The sequence below is a fragment of the Hydra viridissima genome, unplaced genomic scaffold (assembly GCF_058129835.1).
Source record: "Hydra viridissima isolate aposymbiotic clone 2 unplaced genomic scaffold, HvirCarnegie_v1 scaffold_2, whole genome shotgun sequence".
Taxonomy (NCBI): domain Eukaryota; kingdom Metazoa; phylum Cnidaria; class Hydrozoa; order Anthoathecata; family Hydridae; genus Hydra; species Hydra viridissima.
Genome location: NW_028324301.1, coordinates 7,698,016 through 7,719,943, shown reverse-complemented (window position 1 = coordinate 7,719,943; position 21,928 = coordinate 7,698,016). Strand labels below are relative to the sequence as shown.

Sequence of the window (21,928 nt, the reverse complement as noted above, 5' to 3'; positions counted from 1 at the left end):
ATTCTATAAATAGAATTCTTGAGTAGTAGGCCCCGTAAAATGAGATTTGGAAAATTTGAGGGTTAGGCCATTTAGGTTCTTAACGCCTTAAAAATTGTCATCTAGTAAACTAGGGTTTAAGACTAGTGAACTTCACTGGCAGACAAAGAAGGAAAGAGAAAAGTTACCCACGTTGGAATTAATAAAAAAGGTTATGAGAGAAATCATTACAATTTTTTATACGATTTATGCTAAACAATAAATGGCGACGAAGATAGAAAATTATACGTTAACGAAGATCAAAATTATATACAGTAACTTATAACATTGTGGAGAATAATCACAACTGGAGAAAAAGTCACAAAAGGTGTCAAATAAATTTGGTTCGACCGAACATTTGATATAAAATGTGATTATTTGAATAAGTAGAGCGAATAGAACCAAATACTTGATTCTATTTCAATACCCAAAAGAAATTTAATAAAAGTGTGCAGATATCGAAATTGTTACGGCAAAGTGGCTACACACATTTCTTGTGTAATCTCTACTGACATAAAGAACACACAAGAAATGTGTTGTTTGAATTTAAACACACAAGAAATGTGTTCTTTCAGAAAAAATTTTTGAATCAAACATTCAAAAATATCTCAACAAACGTAATTTTAAAATATGTTTGAGGCAGCAATTAACCATAATTAGGTAGTTTATAAGTTTTTTTTCTTATATGATGTCAAGGGAAGCGGTGTTGCTTCGTTGGTACGTGATATTTACGAACGTAAATGTAAACTGACTCAAAGTGAACAATTTTGTTGGTGAACAGTTAAATACAATACTTGATCATAACAAATATTTATTCTCTTAAAAATAGAGAAAAAACGTAAATAGTTTATGCAAACGTAACAATTTAAGATTGAAATTACGTGCGCTCGTAAAATTAAACGAACAATTAAAGTTCCGATGAGTAACGAATTAAATTAATTTTTAACTTCAATCAATTTTCTCAAAAGGTTCATTTTAACTGCCGTAAGTCAACTAACTCGCTCGAAACTTCCATCAAAAATTACGAGAACCCTTTATGAGCTTATTCCGATCCTTTGACGTTAAATTGACATAAAATTTCTGACTGTTTCCTACGATAACTACTATCAAAACTTTTTATACTAAGCCATATGCTGGTAACGTATAGTTATTTCCTGGCTAGGTCCTGACGCGCTCCTCAGTTACTGAAAACTGAGTCTGAGAGGTGCTTGGAGTACCGATTGCTCCTTTACTGGAGCCTTCATTACCTGTCACTTTCTCTGAATCTGTAACCTCAGTGTTCTTTTTCTCTTATAGCTCATCAATTGGAACGGAATTGCTTCCATTCTTTCGGATGCTTATGCTGAAGATGGTATCTGTTACTTGAAGTATTTTGATACTTCAGGTATCCTTTGCGATTCCAAGGGTAATTTGCTTACCCTCAGACTCACATACTTTGCACTTTGCTTTTACCTAACTTTAGCAAACGATCGCCATTTCGGGGATTTTGACATATTGATGACACAAGGACCGTAGAATCTTTGTATTGTCGAATTTGGAATTTAAAATAAATTTTGAAATGAATAAAAAATTGCTCCCGACCAGTTTGGAGGTTGGTAGGAGCATTGCCTTTTCGTGGATTTTAATTGAGTTGAAAAAATGTCATACTTTAATTGATTAAAAAAAACTGGCGAATATTTACGTTTGCTAATTGTTTACTAAATGATAATTTAAAGTAATATATATATATATATATATATATATATATATATATATATATATATATATATATATATATATATATATATATATATGACTTGAATGTTGACATTTTGTATAAGAGTTTATGTTATATTAATAAGAAAACAACAAATAATACTTATCATCTAAATACAAATATTAATTTATTATGAAAAATTTTCGCTGGATTAAGGTAACCAGCGTCATCAGCTCGTAAAATATTTTAAGTTACAAAAAACAGTTTAAAATTAACTGACGTCAGCAGTTGAATGGCTTCTTTCTTTTTTATCCTTACGTAAAAACGTGAAAAATGGTGTCCGAAATTTAGTTTTTACAAATTGCCCATTATCCTGTAAACTTTAAACTCGTAATTACCTTTGGTGTTATTTACTCCCGTTACATCGAGAAAGTTTAAAGTTTTATTTTCGCTTTCGATTTCAATTGTATTTTATTGCCACGAAGAAAATGCTTTTAAAATTGCAAAAAGATTAAACTCTCCTCTTGATTTAAAATCCTACCTAAGATATGTTGATGATAGTCATGCTAGATTTTCAAAAATTTAGGAGCAGAGCAATTCCAACTTATGAATAAACAACACCCTGTATTGTAGAAAAGATTTTGCCAGTATGATCATGAACGGAAGACCAATAGGACAGGAGTTTTGAATAAACAACACCCTACAATACAATACCCAATCGAATTCGAAAGCGAAAATAAAACTTTAAACTTTCTCGATGTAACTGTAATAAATAACACCAAAGGTAATTACGAGTTTAAAGTTTGCAGGAAAGAAGCCATTACGATTATTCAAACTAAACCTCACTCAAATCACGACCCAAAAATTTTAGGCGCAATATATATAAGGAAATGCCGGTTCTGGGACATGAGCATGAACACCGATGCAAAACGCAAAATAAACGCTTTAATTTTTTATGGAAATAATGTCTCAAACGCCGATTTTTCAGTATTCAAGGATGATATTGATTGTTTTTCACTTTTAAAAAGCGTGTATCCTTTTAAAAATGGTTTCATCAAAAAATATGTTATCTTGAGGGATGAGGTACCCCTAAAGATCTAATTGTTATCAAAAAATTTCTTTCCTTTTTCAAACCTCAGCGATAGGTCGTGTTTTTTAGTGCCCAATAGCCAAGGTTCTGTGAGTGCCATCATTCAATAGGATCCTTTTGTCGTCGTTAGCGCTGAGTGCGACCTTGTTAATTTCTTCGGTGTATACGTCATGATCATGGGATCGGAAAACGTTCATGGTTGCAAGTTGTTCATTTCCGTTCATTAAGCAGTCTTTAAAATTTTGATGCCTTATTTTATTTTTGACCACGTTCTTTTTCATCCCTTTGCATTTTTTGCGTTCTTCTTTGTAGTGCCCAATGGCTAAGATGCCTGCCTGCTTTCATGTTTATCCATTTTTGCCTGAGCGCGGGTGGTTTTTGTTGTTGGTTTGTTATTCATAAAAACAGTGGAAATCACCACAAGGTATTAATGACGTCCTGAAAATAATGACCTTTATCCAATTTTTTCAAGACGTAAAGACACAAGTGGCCACAATAAGACGTATCACCAAACTGAACTCTCTCGCTGTTATAATAAACGGGGCTTTTTAAGTAGTCAACCAGTTCGACAAGAGGAGGTTGTCCGTATGAATCAAAACTGTATTTCTTATCAGCGTCTTTATACCAGCACACCCAATGAAACCCACCAGTGCTTGAATCACCCGTATTCACAATGCCACATTCTTTTCTTCTCGGTTTTTTCGGTAACTCGTCTCTTACAAGAACTCCACGAAAGTTTTTTAATTTTAGTTGTTTCGCAGCCTTTACCAATTGAAAGTTAGTTAAAGCTTCATTAGGTAAAACAATTCCTTCTACGACAATCCATTGAAAGTCGATCATTTTTTTTTAATTTCTTAAAAAGTTTAAATTAAATGATTCATGGAAAATCTGAGATTTTTTAGTTTCTTTGAAACCGTGGAAATTCTTCGAATTTTTAGAGAATAGATCCTAAAATGGGTATGCTATTGAAGGGTGAATTGGGGCCGAGCAGTAAACCAGAACCGGAAATAAGAGTGGTTGCAAGCGTACCGAGCAAGGGGAGTAGAGCACCGATGAAACCTCCTGTTATTTCATGTCCTTTTCCAGTTTTTGCAAAGAGTCCTTTTCCAGTTTTAACAAAGAGCCCATCGCCTTGAGTGTTTCCATTCCAAGGTTTTAAGAATAAGCCAGAGCCAAATTTGGTTATTTTTATGCCTTTTCCATCTTTGCTCAAGTAAAATGTTTTGGGTTTTTTATGATTGACACCTCGTCCAGCGATAGAATCAACCATAGCTGAACCGGCAGATGAAGCAAGTCCACCTAATAAACCTTTTGCAAGTACTGGAGCTGCACGAGAGGCAAGCGTACCGAGTAAAGGTAAAAGAGCACCGATGAATCCACCTTCTACTTTTGCGTTGTGCATGAGTTGTTTTTTGCTGAGTTTGAGGGTGACACCTTTTCCAGCTTTATAGGCTTTTGCAATTTGGTTGAGTTGGGTTTGCGTGACAGCGAGAACATGTTCGCCGTTCAAGTCTTGATGAGTGAGTTTTATGCTGGTAGCAGTTTTATCATGCAAGGCTTTTTTAATTTTGTCAGCTTGTCCTTGCGAGATGTTGAGTTTAATGTTTTGATACATTTTATAGAGGAAAGAAATTTATTTATTTCACTTCTCGAATGTGATAACGGATTGTAACATCCTCTCCACGAAAATCAACCAAATCTCCATTGTTATCAATGATGCGAGTAACCATTGTTGAAATTTCAGGAACTTGAACAGGAAGATAAATCAAATGCATAGGTCTTTCGATGATTTTGTAACCAGGGTCAACTTGCGGGTAAAAGGAGTAGATGCAGTTTAATTGCTTACCATTAACGTAGGATGATCCGATGACGTTATTAACAATTCTAATGGTATTGATGCTCAAAATTTTAGCGATATGATCTGACTCGTGTTCTGAATTGGAGTTTAATTTTCTTTTAGTAAACCCTAAAACTGAAGCAATGCTGTTCTCCACGTCAAAGTCAATCAGATAATTCGCTCCAAGTTTAATGGTTGATTTTAAGGTGTTGACATTTACTGCAATTTGAAGGTTGCTTGATGAGTAGCTAATTTTATTCGCAATAATATAACTTCCACGTTGAGCCTTTTGTATGGTGGATGAAATTTACCTTTGCATAAACTCATTGATGTCTTTAATTTCGTAGCTTCCGTCAGGGATGATAACGGTTTCCCAATGAGCACCATTGTTCATGCTGTATTTGATTGAATTATTTTTGCTGTTTATGTTTGGAATACTGTTATAGGTCTCAAGTCCGAGAAAAGCCATTTCGTAGCTTTTTCCTTTTTCAAAGACGATTTTGTCTAAAAAATTAGTCGTGATAACACTTGATTTATCATCTACATCGATTATAGTACCTGACATTTTTTAAAAATGGACGAAATTTTTTTAGATCCTTTTGGATCCGTGGAAATTCTTCAAATTTTTAAGTTAGAAAAAGGCAAATTCATCCAGACCTCTTCTGTATTTTCCATTATCTTTTTCAGAGGATAGATCAATGACGACAAATCCACGAGGTTTAGACCAGCAATCTCTACAAAACTTTCTAAATTCTTTTATGTCCATATCACATGAGGCGTGTCTTTTATAAATTTCACCAACAGTTCCATCGTCTTGAGGGAATAGACAAATAAAGTTGGCATTGGTTCTAATGGCATGTCCGTCAAGATCGAAAAAATTTTGAGCGAGATAAAAGCAGTCTGCGTTAGAGTGCCTTCCATGCGTGTAGTATTTTTCACACATGCTTTGTTTTTCTCCTCTTAAATCGTCGAAGATCATCAGATTGTTTTTTGTTCGATCAAGTTCGGAAGGGTTAGGAACGTCTTCTTCATTTTCGAAAAAATGACACTCTATACACTCGTTTTCAGAATAATTTTTTGAAAGTTCATCAATCACATCTTTAGGGTTTAAATTCAATTTTTTCATTTTGTTTTTATTGAGCAATTGGAGAACGATTTCTTTTGGAAGGGTATTTTCAAAGGCTTTTTTGAGTATTTGATATTCGGGTTGGAAAAGGGATTTGCCAAAGACTTGCAAGTGGTTATAATCCAACTATCCAGGTCTTAATAACAGGTTTAACATCAATGTTGTTTTTCCACAGCCAGACTTTCCAACGATGAGTCCTCGAATGTCTCTTGGAAATAATTTGTTATGATTTCTTGTGCTTTCTTTATCATATGACAAATCAACAATGTCCATTTTTATGTTAAAAAAAACTTATTTATATATGTTAAAATGTACTGCGTTAAATGCAAAAGAGAAACTGAAACCATTCACTTGAAAAAGGAGATGACAAAAAACAATAGACCTATGTTGAAAGGAACATGTGATTCTTGTGGAACGACCAAATGCCAATTTATTTCTTCGCATGCGCTCGATGGATCATCTTCTTCGAGATCTACAAAAGGAGGTGACTTGGTCGAATCGATCAATAAGCTGTCGAGCAAAGTGAAGCTTCCATGGGCAAAATTTCCAGGAGAAATGCATATTCCTGGGATGAACTTTGCAGGGCCTGGAACCAATTTGGACAAAAGGCTCACATCCACCGACATGTATCAAGATTGGAGCAAGCCGGTAGACAGAGTGGACAATGCAGCGTATCACCATGATTTGGCTTATAAATATTTTAACGACCGACAAAACAGGAATGTGGCTGATCAAATGATGCTTGAAGAGATGAATTCGATTCCCAATCCCACTCAAAGAGAGATGAATGAGAGAAAGCTAATTACACCGGTGATCAAAGCCAAAGCTAAATTCGGATTGGGTGTAAGTGATTTGAAATGGACAGACCAGCTTGCAGAGGAGCTTCATAAACCTGTCATTCATCATTTTAAAAGAAGAAGGGTGATTGTGAACGACATGGATGAGATATGGGCTGCAGATTTGGTGGACATGCAGTCTTTTTCAAAATTCAATAACGGCGTGAAATATTTGCTCATGGTGATCGACGTGTTTTCAAAGTATGGATGGATTGTTACGTTAAAAAGCAAAACAGGTCTTGAAGTGGCTGAAGCGTTGAAAAAGATATTCCAAGAAAGAAAGTGCATCAAATTGTGGGTAGATAAAGGAAAAGAATTTTACAACAAGCATGTGAGAGCGTTAGGTGTTCAATTGTATTCCACTGAAAACGAGGAAAAAAGCTGTGTCGTTGAGCGATGGAACAGGACGATGAAAGAGAGGATGTTTAAATATTTTTCAGCCAACAATACCAATAAATACGTTGACGTTTTGGATGAGATGGTAAAAAATTACAACAACACAAAGCACTCTTCCATCAAAATGACTCCAGTGGAAGCCAGCGATGAATAGAAAAAAGGTAGGGTATGGTGGAATCTGTATGGAAAGGATCAAACATTACCAGCAAAACCAAAATTTTTAATGGGTGATCAAGTGAGGATTGTAAAAAAGAAGTCTCATTTTGAAAAAGGGTATACACCGAGATGGACTGAGGAGGTTTTTACCGTATCAAATGTTCAGCATACGAATCCACCCACGTATAAAATCGCTGATGCTAACGGTGAAGAAATTCAAGGTACTTTTTACGAGCAGGAGATGCAAAAGACGCATCAAGACATATTCAGGATTGAAAAAATCGTTCGCAAGACGAATAAAAAATCATTGGTCAAATGGTTGGGATATCCAGACTCGTTTAATTCGTGGGTGAACAACGATGAATTAATCAGTTTGCAAGATCCAAAAAGGATCTAAAATTATTTTCTTCATCTTGAAAATGCATGCTCCTCACAAGTTTTTTAGAAATGTTGCCTCAGCTGAAGTTCACAGTTTGGAATTGCAACTAAAATTTTTAGAAGAGAGGATTAGAGAGTTGGAAGAGAGAAAACCAAGTAATATTATTATGTATGTGAAAACGTTGGATCATCCACTCTATTATAACGACAATGGACAGTATGAGATTTTTGCTCAGAAAGACATTAAATTTGCTGCTCTCTCACATACAACAATAGCTTTATTCATTGGGTTGAAGTTTGAGAAAGGTATTGCAGTGATAACATTAATGAATAAGATTACTGAGCAGTTGAATTATAGAAAGAACGAAGTCATTATTTCAGAGTCTTTAGATGAAGTCATTATGGACGTGAACAGCAACAGCAAAGAGGACGTGATTGTTAAAAAAGGTGAAAAGTTCTGTACGATTACATACATTGATTTAAAATAATTTTTCTTAGTGAAAAATGGAGATATTGAATGAAAAAATTTATCCAGTTCTTCCATCAGCTCCTGTAGATGAAGGGCATCGTCTTCAGAAGATCGGCGAGATTCAGAAAGAAATAGAAACTGAAAAAGTGAAAAGAATGGCTTTGAGCAAAAAGTACCATCGCGTTTTCAGGATCATTTCGAATGTGGACAATACGATGCAAGGTTTATGCATAGCATTGGGTGCGACTGGAATTGGTCTTTTGTCTACGATTATTGCAAGTCCAGCGGCGATTGCGTGTGAAGGGGTGGCTATTGGAATGGGTTTTTTATCGATTGTCGGAGGTCAAGTGAACAAAAGAATGGCTTTGAAAGCGGAAAAGCATGAAAAGATAAAAGTGCTGGCAGAGTCAAAATTGAACACGATCAGCGAGCACATTTCCAAAGCGTTGATGGATAATAAAATAAGCGATTCAGAGTTTCAGTTGATTCTGGGTGAGCTTCAAAAGTTTAAAGAAATGATAGAGGAAATACGAACCAAAACAAAAAATGGAATGGATGACTTGGCTAAAGAGACACTGATTCAAAAAGGACGAGAAGATGCCATTCAGGCGTTTGAAAATTTGTTTAAAAAAAATTAAGGATTTTTTCCACGGTTCCAAAGGAACTAAGAAATCTTGATTTCCCACGGATCCAAAGGATCAACGTAGTCGTAAAAACCAACTTATGATTTTTTTCTCACGTATTTTAAAAAGATGTTTTTCTTTAAAATACAAGACCCGAACAAGAGAGATGAGATTGTGAAGGAAGTGAATGAGAGAAGAAAGGGGATTTATCAAAACAGCATCAACGACAACATTTTAGATGCTGATTTTCAAGCTTATGCGAGCAAGCTGTTTAGACCTCTCATTGAAAGCAACGAGAAGATTTTCCATAAATCTAAAAAATTTGTATCCAAAATGCCTTTTGAAGTGAATAAAGTTGGAGATAAAATGTTCATCGGTAAAATGGAGGTTGAAATGGATGGAGATGACATTATTGTTGGTGATGAAAGGTATGAAAGGACAAAAGGTCTTTGGGAGCTCATGACAAAGTTTGAAATACCAAGCGAATATACGGATGAAGATTTGGAGAATTATGAAAAAATTTTAATGGACAGCGATGCTATAAGATCTGATACACAACCTCACAAACCGAAAGCTTCAAGAAGATCAAAGTATCAGAAACTTATTGCTCCTATTTGGGAAAAAATGGTGCGTATTGAAAAAGGGAAAAAAGGTCGTGGAGTGATTATTCTTCCGAGCGATCCGAATGCGTTGGTTGAAAAGCTTGAATTGAGTATTGCTGCTTGGCATGCTGGAAATACAGCATCGAGAAATGTAGCTGTGAGCATTTGCGATGAGTTGTTGAGACAAAAGGAGATTAATAAAGGGGAATACAAAGCGATAATGAAGACGATTGATAAAATTTAATACACACCACGGATCCAAAGCATCAAGGGATTTAACATGAAAGGATCTTAACGAAAAATGCTCATTGTGAACAAAAGAAGATATGTGAAAAAGAACGTTGTTGGAGGAGGTGGCATTGTAGACTTGATTAAAAATTTCATCAAAAGAGCATCTGCTTCAAGTATGTCAAAGACAGCAGTGAATTTGCTTAAAAATGCTGCATCAAGCAAAATTGGTCAAGAAGCGATTACAGCTGCAAAATCTGCTGGAACAGAGTTAGCCCTTTCTGCCATTTCTGCTGCTAAAGATGTGGCTGTTGATAAAGGTAAAAAGACCATTGAGAAATTAAAGACTGGTTCATCCATAAGTAAAATGTCGAAACAGAATGCGATTCGAATCCAAGACTTAGTGAAGATGGGAAGAGGCATGAAGATCGCATAAAGGATGAGTGTGAAATGATATAAAAAAAATTTTTCTTTCTATAAAATGATAACTACTGATCGATTAAGAGTGAGTGATAAACCAGAGAATGACAGTGGCATTGAAAAAGTGGATTTTTTTGAGTACCTTCCAACCAATCTTGATTTAAATTCTTCAGGCACGATTACTTTTGAGATTGACTGTCAATCTATTAAAACATTACCATCAGAGGCTTACATTCTTATTGAAGGAGTGTTAAAAAAGAGTGATGGAACCTTTTATGAAGCCACAGACAAGATCGCCTTGGTGAATAATGCTTTGATGTATTTGTTCAACGACGTGACTTATGACTTGTCTGGAGAGCAAGTGGAAAGAGTTATTTATCCAGGTCATGCCACCACCATTCTTGGATTGTTGAAATACCCTCACGGATTTCAGATGACAGATGGTATGAAGCAAATGTGGTTTATGGACACATCAAATCTTGTTGAAAATGAAGGATTTAAAGTTAGACGAGACCATTTGTTTGCAGACACTACATCCGTTGGCGCTTTTTCGTTCAGGATACCTTTAAGACACATTTTTGGTTTTTGTGAAACCTATGATAAAGTTGTTTATGGGTTTAGACACACGATCACCTTTACAAAGAAAGAATGTGATGATGCGATTTACAGAGCGGAAAGCGCAAGTATAGGGATGATCGATCTTAAAAAATTCAGGCTTTATATGCCACGCGTTGAATTGAGTGTTTCTAAAAATGCTGAATTCATGAGTTTAATAGCTCAAAAGATACCTATCGAAGCAGCTTATAAATCAAACAAATGTGAAAGACAGCTTATTCCTGCCGGTCAAACAGAATTTACCTGGTCGCTTGGAAGAATCACCGACAAAAGCGTTCCGATGTTTGTTTTGTTTGGACTTCAGACGAACAGACCATCCAGTCAAACTGTTAATCCGTCACTATTTGACCATTGCGATATTAGCAATTTTTACGTGACCGTCAATGGAATAAAGTATCCAAATTTTAATTACGACTTGAATTTTGGAGAAAAGAAAGTGACCATGGCTTATGCAGATACGTTTTCTTTTGATGAAAAATATTACGGCACAAACGAACTTGTTTGTCAATCTGGGTTAACCCTGTTTCATTATTTAAAATTGTATCCCTTGTTCTTTGTTGATATCAGCAAGCAAAAAGAAAGAGTGGCTTCAGAAACAGCTGAATTGGTGATCAACCTTAAATTTCGAACTTCAACTGTTGCAAATACCGTTATCTTTGCTGTGGTGATCTCTGATAAAATGCTTAATTTTGTTTCAAATGGAACTCACATGACTGCTGTTTATTGAGCAAGATCTATGGAAACTTTTACCGTGTTAAAAATTCGAAGAATTTCCAGTGATCCAAATGATCTAAAAAATTGAATTGACTTAAAAAAATCACGGCGTAAATAAAATGTATTACACAAAAAAGTTTTTAAAAGAGTTGCTGAATAAAAACGGTGTTACTAAAACAGCTAAAAATATGCCAACATTGTTGATGCTTGCAGTTGAAAATAACTTGATCAGTAAAGAAGATATTTTGGAGAGAGCCACAGAAAAGAGAAAACGTCGTGAACCGAAAGAAAAGAAGCTTGCTGATCCTGTTAAGAAAATCACTGTGAGATTGACCAACGTTGAAACGGGTGAGGTGACTGAATACAAGTCTATTTACAAAGCGGAGAAAGAAACTGGTCATGGATGGATATTTTAAGCTTCGAGATGGAAAGGTTGAAAATGGAATCAAGTTTGAATATTTACACCCTTCAGAAAGGATCTAAAAAAATTTTTTTTCTTCCGTAAATAAAATGAGATATACAACGTCGTATTTGAAAAATTTGCTCAGGGAAAACGGAGTCACCAAAACCTCAAACAATTTGTTGACTTTGATGATGCTTGCAGTTGAAAATAACTTGATTAGTAAAGATGATCTTTTGGAAAGTGTGAAAGAGTGCAGACCAGTTGGTAGTCAAAAATGGGAATGGCTTCGTTCAGCAAGAAAAAATCCAATCACTGTGAGATTGACCAACGTTGAAACGGGTGAGGTGACTGAATACAAGTCTATTTACAAGGTAGTGAAAGGAACTGGGCATAAATGTGAATATTTTGCTAATCGAAATGGAAAGGTTGAAAATGGAATCAAGTTTGAAATTCTTTACCCTCGTTGATTTTTTAAATTCTTCAAAAAGAGTTGAAAAATGACTTTTCATATGATGATTTGTGGGAAGAATCTGATTGAAAGTTTGCTGAAAAAAAAATTGAATTCGAGTGAAATCATTGACAGCGATTAAAAAAGATGGATAATATGAAAAGCATAAATGTTATTGATAAATTAATGGAGGAAATAACAGATGTTAAATATGGCAGCAGGTATGACAAGTTTGTTGAGGGATTGAAAAAGATGAAAGTGGATGAGCTCATTGACAAGCTCAGACAGTCTGGAAAAATGCTTGAAAAAATTTACAAACTTGAACTTAAGGTTTATTTGAAACTGAAAAGACCATTGATGAAAGATGCATTTGAAATGAACTACATGCCAATTCACGAAATGATTCAAAACCTCATCCCTCTCAGAAATCAGCTGCTTATGGAAATCGGGAAAAGTCATTTGAGTAAAAAAGACATATACAGAATAAAAAGGCTTTTTAATCACGATATTGATCAACTAAAATATATCTTGGGTAAACAAAGTGAAATGTTTAATGATATTATCGGTGTCTTTGATGGAGAACATTACCGAATGATCCAACTCTTTGGTGAAGAAGAATTGCTGATGGAAGACTATGAGCATCTAAAAGAGATGAAAAATCAAATCGACTTCACCATTTTATTATTTGAAATGGATGAACTAAGGCTTAATTAGATCATGAAAAATGACTTTTTTGATTCTTTTCGAAGAATTAAAAAATGGGATTCAGATCGAGATTTGCAGCGATGGACAGACAGTTTGAAGATGATGATTCGTCAGATGAGGCTGAAGAAATGGGAAAAATTCTCTTCGTCTTCTTGGAGAGTGCGCTCCTGCTGCTTAGTTTCTTTGAAACCATTTTCAAGTGGAAAGTTTGCTGAAAAAAAAATTGAATTCAGGTTAAGAAATTTCTTGGTATTTAAAAAGATGCTTAGTATTGATGAATCAGGTTATCTAATTGATGTTCTTGGAAATCGATATGTGTTTGTTAACCATTATGATGTGATTGATGAATATGGAGCTTCTTATACACTCGGCTTTGATAAAGATGGAAATATTCTTTTGGTTGATTTTGATTCTGGTTTTGAAGAATGGGAATACGATCAACAGTTTGAAGAAGATGATTCGTTAGAAGAGTAGATGGGAAGATTTTGCGCTCCTGCTGCTTAAATAAATTCGAAGATTTTCCACGCTTTTAAGATCCTTTGGATCCATGGAAATCATAAATGATTTTTAATTCTTTTTAAGAATTGAAAACGGTTGTCATGGTTACCATCATATATTTTTCACGGAAGACTTTTCGAAGAAGCCGACAGTTTGCCGAGATTTTTTAAAAAATTGAATTGACTTAAGGAAAGTAACGGCGGAAATAAAATGATCCGCCAATCTTCAGAAAAATTTATCGCAAAAGATAAAAACACCGAAAATTTTTTTCTTCCATTAATAAAAATGAAAGATAAATCAAAAGTCTCAATGGCATCATTACGAAGAGATGCTAAAGAAAGGTACATCAAAGGCTATACCAAAATGACAGGAGAACAGCTCGTTGAAGCAATAAGAACAACAAAACCTGTCATTGGTCAAAAGTCTGTTAATGATCGAAAAGATCGAAACTATTCCAAAATGACTGTAAAAGAATTAAGAGAGATGGCTAAAGGTCGTGATGATATCAAAGGTGCCTCAAGAATGAGAAAGGCTGATCTCATTACAGCTTTAAATATTACCATCATTGGAAGTGGTTCACGTAGACGAACGACTGAGGCGAGACCTTTGCCTGTTAATGCTACCGTGATTAGGTTTGTTCAGCCACCTGTAAAAGTTTCTGTAAAGCCGACAAAAGTTTCAATAAAGCCGGCAAAAGTGCAGTTTGTTGTCAAACCTTCTGCAGTGATAAAACCTCCTATTGCTCCAAAACCAGCGATCATTCCACCGAGACCTGTTGTTGTGAAGCCTGTCATTGCTCCGAAACCTATCCATTTGCAAAATCGAGTGACAGGAACTGAACCATCCATCCTTGACACACCTGTTGTTGATTCAACAAACGTCATTGCTCCAAAACCTGTTCCTGCTCCAAGACCTGGTTGGCTTTCAAGAATTGCAACGACTGTCTCCAACGGTTTTAACCAAGTGCTCACTGCTATTGATCCCTACGTTCCAACTATGGTGAAGAAAACAGTGAGCAGTGTGAGAAATGGAGTGGAAAAAACGATCAAGTCTCTCAAAGGCATCGTATTTGATGCTCCTGTTCCAGCTTCAAGGCCATTTACAGTAAAGTTTAATATGTCTAAGCATTCAGCAGAGCGCTCCACCAGACTGTTTTCATACGAGCCGTCTTCTCGGCAACAAGACATTGTTTCTTTTTTCAACTTGGTAAGGGAGTCTGCTATTCAAACCATGGAAGGAGAAAGAAACACAAAGGTAAGAATTTCTTTAGTCTGTGAAATGACTCGCGTAAGCATCTTAACAGGTGAGGAAACTACTCAGACGGCTAACTTTTCATCCTACACGAAAAGATTATTGGAGGGTGATGATGTGAGAGCGCTCATGACTGAAATGTAAGAAAAAATCTTGGAAAGTAGTGCTAATTACAACAAGATGGGATCCAATTGCGTCTTGTCAAAGATTTTAAGAATGGATATTAACTTTGCTGATTATGAACCTTTCAGAGGCTCTTCCTACATGGAGCTGCCTCTCAAGTTGAAAAACAAAAAGGCCATCATCAACATGGTAAACAACGACAATGAATGCTTCAAGTGTTGCGTCACCAGAGCTCTGAACATGAAAAATACGCATAATGAAAGAATTGATAATGAGTTGATTGAAAAATCTAAAGAGCTCCATTGGGAAGGAATGGAATTTCCTGTAAAGACAACTCAAATCAAAAAGTTTGAAGTGAATAATCCTGACATCAGCGTGAACGTCTTTCACTATGAAATGAATAAGCCTCAACCTATGCAAATATCCAAATTTCGTGATCGAAAACACTGTGTTGATTTGCTGCTCATTTCAAACGAAGAAAACAGCCATTATTGTCTCATTAATAATTTCAGCCGGTTTGCTTGTTCTTCAGCATCAAAGAATCAACACAAACAATATTTTTGCAGAAATTGCATGCAAGGTTTCAACCAAGAAGAAAAGCTTCAAAAACATCAAGAATACTGCTATGAAAACGCTCCAATGAGAATTGATCTTCCTGAAAAAGGAACAACTGTTCAGTTTAAAAACTATAACAAGACCATGAGAGTTCCGTTTGTGGTAACTGCTGACTTTGAAAGTTTCATCAAACCCATCGAGGACAACACTGAATATAATAATAAAGAGTCATACACCAAACAATATCAAAAGCATGTTCCATGCTCGTTCAGCTACCATATCAAATGCTTTGACGAAACCATTTATAAAGAAAAACCAGTCAAGTACACAGCAGAAAGCGATGACGATGATGTGGCTCAAAAGTTTATCACCAGGCTTGAAGAAGACTCTAAAAAGATTTTCGATAAGATTGATTCACTGCAAAAAGAATGGAAGAATAAGCCAATAAAGACTGATGAGGACAAGAAGAAGTATGAAACTGCAACAGAATGTCACATTTGCAAAAAGGATCTTAATGGTGACAAAGTGTGGGATCACTGTCATTTGACTGGAAAGTACCGTGGTGCTGCTCATGATGCTTGCAATAAAAAATATCGAATTCCAAAATTTATTCCCGTATTTATACATTGCTTGTCTGCCTATGACAGTCATTTGTTTATTAAAAAATTAGGTGGAAAGCTCAATTGCATACCAAACAATGATGAGAAATATATTAGCTTCTCTAAAAAAATCAAAGTGAGAGACACTGTCGATAAGAAAGGCGAACCAAAAGAAGTATTAAGAGAAATGAGGTTTCTTGACAGCTATAGGTTCATGCCTGACACTTTAGACAAACTCTCTAAAAATCTAACCGATGAACAATGCATAAACGCTAGGGAATATTATCCTGAAAAGGAAAAGTTCGACTTGATAAGAAAAAAAGGTATTTTCCCTTACGAATGGATGGACTCAATTGAAAAATTAACTGAAACGCAATTGCCTCCGAAAGAAGACTTTTATTCCAGACTAGACGATAAAGACATCACTGATGAAGAATACACGCATGCGAAAAACGTTTGGAACGTATTTGGATGCAAAACATTTAGAGATTACCTAGAAATTTATAACGTGTCTGATGTCTTAATTCTAGAAGACGCTATTGAAAATTTCAGAAACGCTTGCATGAAAAATTACGATCTTGATCCTGCTCAGTTTTACACCTGTCCTGGACTCGGTATGGAAGCCTGTTATAAAAGTACTAAAGCTGAAATTGAACTTTTAAGCAATCCTGATATGCTCAACATGGTTAAAAAAGGAATACGCGGCGGAATTAGCATGATCCCCAACCGACTTGGAAATGCTAACAACAAATACATGCAAGACTACGACCCCTCACAACCATCGAAATTCCTCATGTATTTAGACGCTAACAATCTTTATGGATGGGCTATGAGCCAACCTCTTCCCGTTGGAGGATTCAAATGGATGACTGAAGATGAACTCAACAATTGGCGCAGCATGCCATGCATACTTGAAGTCGATTTGAGCTATCCTGATGAGCTTCACGATTTACACAACGACTACCCTTTGGCTCCTGAAAGATTAACCATTGGAAAAGTACCCAAACTCGTTCCAAATTTAAACAACAAAGAAAAATACGTCGTCCATCGCACAAATCTTAAACTCTATGAACGAATGGGTTTGGTCATCACCAAAATTCATCGAGGTTTCACCTTTAAAGAAGAACCTTGGATGAAATCGTACATCGATGGCAACACCCAAAAGAGAGCAGAACCAGGTCGAAACGAATCTGAAAAAGAATTTTTTAAATTGATGAACAATGCCGTCTTTGGGAAAACTATGGAAAACATCGAAAAACATGTTGATATTAAACTTGTTACTACAAGAAAAGAAGTCTTAAAATTAACTAAGCAAACTCGATATGAACGACACGTCATTTTTGATGAAAACCTAGCTGCGATTCATATGAAGAAAACACAAGTCACTTACGACAAACCTGTTTACTTAGGAATGAGCATCCTCGATTTGAGCAAAACTCTCATGTATGAATTCTATTACGACTACATCAAGCCTAAATATGGCGATAAAGCGAAGCTGCTCATGACCGATACCGACTCGCTCTTTTTTGAAATTGAAACAGAAGATTTTTACAAAGATATTGCTGATGATGTACTTGAAAAATTTGACACGAGCGAATTTCCAAAAGACCATCCTGCCATTCAAAACATTGGCTTCAAAGTAGCAAAAAATAAAAAGGTTATTGGCATGTTCAAAGATGAGGCTGCTGGTAAACAAATTAAAGAGTTTGTTGGACTTCGACCCAAGCTCTACTCTTATACAATCACTAAAGAGGAACACAAAAAATGCAAAGGGATGAAAAAGAACGTGGTCAAAAATAAAATAAGGCATCAAAATTTTAAAGACTGCTTAATGAACGGAAATGAACAACTTGCAACCATGAACGTTTTCCGATCCCATGATCATGACGTATACACCGAAGAAATTAACAAGGTCGCACTCAGCGCTAACGACGACAAAAGGATCCTATTGAATGATGGCACTCACAGAACCTTGGCTATTGGGCACTAAAAAACACGACCTATCGCTGAGGTTTGAAAAAGGAAAGAAATTTTTTGATAACAATTAGATCTTTAGGGGTACCTCATCCCTCAAGATAACATATTTTTTGATGAAACCATTTTTAAAAGGATACACGCTTTTTAAAAGTGAAAAACAATCAATATCATCCTTGAATACTGAAAAATCGGCGTTTGAGACATTATTTCCATAAAAAATTAAAGCGTTTATTTTGCGTTTTGCATCGGTGTTCATGCTCATGTCCCAGAACCGGCATTTCCTTATATATCGCAATATTTAAAGGTTACGTTCACAGATTTTTACTCCGTATGCAGTGATTTACATTTACAAAACGAGATAACTTTTCTAATTGAAATGTTCAACGAAAATGGTTACGACAAAAGCCAACTGGTAAGTATTGCAAACCAAATTTGTAAAAAAACGGTCCATACATAAAGATAAAATTCTATCCAAGTGTGACACCCTCCATACAGTTTCATTACCGTGGATACCATCACTGTCCCCAAATTTAAGAAAAATATTTAGAAGAGTTGGATATAGAGTAGTTTTTAAATCTAATCCTAATTTAAGATCACTGCTAACGTGTAAAAACAAATCTAAATTAACACGCAATAGCCGACCTGGAACTTACTTAATTGAATGTAACTGTTTAAAAAAATACACTGGCGAAACGAAATTACAAGTTAAAACTCGAACCCAATAGCATCAAAAAAGCTTAAACGAGGGCAAACATCATCTGCCTGCAATAGTCACACATAGTAAATTATGTTCAGAAGAAATGAACTGGGGGAAAGCTAAAACTTTTAAAGTAGAGACAAAAACATTTGATCTGAGGGTCCGTGAGGCTCTTTAAATTCAGAGGCACCAATGTTCCCCTCTAAATGGCGGTATTAATCTTGATAATGGACAATTTGTAACTTTGAAAAATGAAAAATATTCAAGTTAAAATCATCGTAAAATTGGTGACGGTTCCTAAGTTCTACTAAACCAGAAATATCCCATTGGCTATTTAGAACGCTTTGAAAATGAGGTAATATTAAAACCAGTTTCTTATTCAGAATGAGTATTTCCTATTGCAATCGAGCCTAATAGTAAGATGAGAGTTTGTGTAAATTATAAAAGAATAATCAGTTCATAAATTAAGGCTTTTCAATACCCACTACCAACTATCGACGAAAATACTTTACCATCAATAGGCTTTATGGAATTTAGTAAGATGCCGAATGTTATTACACCAGCGATGCGGTATTTCATAGTAAGTTAGAAAATGAGCTAATTACCATTCTGATGAGGGTCGTAAAGATATATCATATTCTAATATCAGGCATCAATTTTAGAATATCATTAGTTGATGATGCCTATGTGTCATATGGCTCAAGGCATGACTGGGCTGTTTTCAGAAAAGGTCTCTGTCCGTAATATAGAAAGCAAGAGAAATCATCCTTGAAAAATAAAATTATTTTATGGGACCACAGCTAGTATTACAAATTAAATATGGAGACCAAATAGCGAAGGAACCACTCAGTGGTCACCCCGGAATGATGCGCATGAAAGAGCTGAGCAGAATTCACACTTGATTTCCAAATATCGATCAACAAATAAAAGAAGAACTGAGAAACTGTAAAGAGTGTACAAAAATGACAAAAAAATACAACCAAAATATTTCTAAATCCGTAGAATCGTCCCACTCGACTATTTGAAACGACTATTTGAAAGGATTAATAAAGATTACAGGCGAGAATCCAGGAATTTGTAACTGTGTGACCAAATTTTAATTTCACGGTTTAAATTTCGATAAAAGATCAATATTTTAATATTTTTAACTGCATTTATTTACTGAATAAAAAACCGGTAGCGTATAATAAGAACCGTTGTGGCCATAGAAGGAATCTCTATAGCCAAAATCCGTATATTACGGCAGATAAATTTAAATTTTTAGGGATATTCCTTATGCGAAAAAATCCAAAACTAACGTAGCTGCCGTTAAATTTAAACTATGTGGCCGATGCCACAATGGCCACCCCTTAGATCCGCGCCTAGATTATTTTCAACATTTTTCATATAACCACCACGTTTTTTTAAAGAGTTCTCTCAGTTTTAAATGCCAATATTGAGTCAGCGATAAAAATTTTACTCTTTTGCATTTATAGACTTTACAAAAATAAATTGCCTCAAACAAATTTTTCATCCCCAGCTCAAATGGAGGAGTAGAGAGGCTTGTAAAAAAAAGGCGGGATTACCTGCTTCAAGACTAGAAAGGAGAGACGTCTAAGAAAAACTTCAGTTCATGGTAAACTACCAGTACCACAACAAGGTATTTTTTTTACTTCAAGCGAACTTCAACAGAATGGGATGCTGGGATGAAAGATAATCAACATGATCGAGTTGAAAACACCCCCACAAATCAAGATCAGTTTAAAAAGTTAGGTTTATAACGACTAAGGAACAAACTATCGAGTTGTGGATTAAGAAAATGTTAAAGGAGGGAGTTTGTTACACATCGAGGTTAGAATTATTTAGTTCTATCTCCAATTTTAAATTTTGAGAGAAAGTTTTTGATTTTTTAAAAGTAAAAATTGCTTATTTTTTTATTTGCTTATTATATTATTTTAGCTTTAATTCTTAAAGAAATAATAGCTTAGTAAATAAAATAAAAATAGTAACTAAACATGAAATAAACTAAAAAAATAATAACTTACGCTTTAAATAATTTATGTTTAAACAAGTAACTTAGAAAAAAATTTAAATAATAATCCGTATTTTAAAAGTAATCATTATTTACTAAAATTAATGACTCATTTTCTCCCGACATTTAAAATGGGAGATACAACAAAATAATTCTTACCATGCGATGAACCAATAAGCAAGCAGTTTTTTGTCATAAAAATTACAAAAGTGACGTAACAAAAAATATGAGGAACAAGTATAATTTTTGCCAACAACTTTTTACTTAAAAAATGAAAATAGATAATTATAAAACTGCAAATACTTAAAACATTTGCATTATGTATTTATAACCAATTGTGATTAGAACTCTCAAGCAAGAAATGAAGAACTTGATCAGAATGAAAAACGTTTTCCACTTTTCGCACTTTTCACGTACGTTTTACAATTCTCCATCTAAAAATACAACTCAGCACCACTGCCCTTGCTTCAAGAAACTATTCTTCAATTCAAGGACGTGTGTCCATTGAAGAATGAAACTCATAAAATTCCTAAAAAAATACTTGAAATGTTTTTTGTATTTTTTTTTTGTTTTTTTTTTTTCAGAAAAGAAGATAGATTTCTTAAATTAGAAAAATAATAATAATAACAAAATTCATATTGTTTTTTTTCTGTTAAACAATTTCGACGATGTTATCCGATATTCTTTTTGTTGAATAGAATTTTCTTCAAAAATACTTGATTCAACTGGTAATTTCAAAAAATACTTGATTCAACTGATAATTTCTAGACTTTCTCTGGATAATTTCGGTTTCATACCGTAGACAGATTGTACAAGTTTCTGGACAATTTGCTGAATATGTTTTTCATAGTTATAAAATTGATTGTTTCAAAATTAAAGTAATTAATAGTGTTTTTTGCAAAATGCGATGATGTAAAGTCAAGCCAAAATACGTAATTGTTTCCTGAATAATGTTGGCCAGAATATAGGGAACAATCGTGACTTGATGCAGTCTTTTATGTGCGTGCTTCTATTGATTAAGTAGCCAAATGGCTTAATCAAAACTCTAGCCATACCCCTTGGACTAATAGCAAGTCACAACAAAGCTTTATTTTTAAATTTCGCATTTCTTGTGAACTTTAATAGTAGAGGAGCATTTTAAGGGTCACTGGAGTAAAAACAATCATTTCCAGCAACTGTAAGTAAAAGGAGTAAGAAAAAGTCTTCTAAAAAAAATCGGTTTTTAGGAAGTCTTTATAAGGCGACCACATTGCCTGAGCTACAGCTCACTGCATAACAATTGCATTTTACTTTATCACATTTTTCAGTAAACACCCGGAAAATCTGGAAAGCTCAGAAATATCTAACGACGTACACGCAAAGACTAAAGGCTATTATTTACCTTGACATAATATCGTCCCATAAATATATTAGATCATAATGTAAATGCTTAAGTAAACGACAGCTTATAAATTGAT

The 21,928-nt window shown here is 34.8% G+C and overlaps 1 protein-coding gene across 1 annotated transcript; it reads left to right on the top strand.

The window, feature by feature from the left end:
• Window positions 1-14,725: 14,725 nt before the first annotated feature.
• Window positions 14,726-19,204, top strand: LOC149891746 (uncharacterized). The gene is made up of 5 exons (XM_090077982.1): window positions 14,726-15,349; window positions 15,440-15,725; window positions 15,858-16,702; window positions 18,930-19,030; window positions 19,123-19,204. Exons 1-5 carry the CDS (start codon window positions 14,726-14,728, stop codon window positions 19,202-19,204), a joined length of 1,938 nt encoding a protein of 645 aa, XP_089934108.1.
• The last annotated feature ends 2,724 nt before the right edge of the window (window positions 19,205-21,928 follow it).

Excerpts from the sequence above, each read along its gene's own strand:
- LOC149891746 (XM_090077982.1), top strand. The coding sequence starts at position 14,726 with ATGGATATTAACTTTGCTGATTATGAACCTTTCAGAGGCTCTTCCTAC. Across the intron at positions 16,703-18,929 it reads GCATGCCATGCATACTTGAA|GCTTTTCAATACCCACTACC; the intron begins GTCGATTTGAGC and ends TCATAAATTAAG. Across the intron at positions 19,031-19,122 it reads GTTATTACACCAGCGATGCG|AATATCATTAGTTGATGATG; the intron begins GTATTTCATAGT and ends CATCAATTTTAG.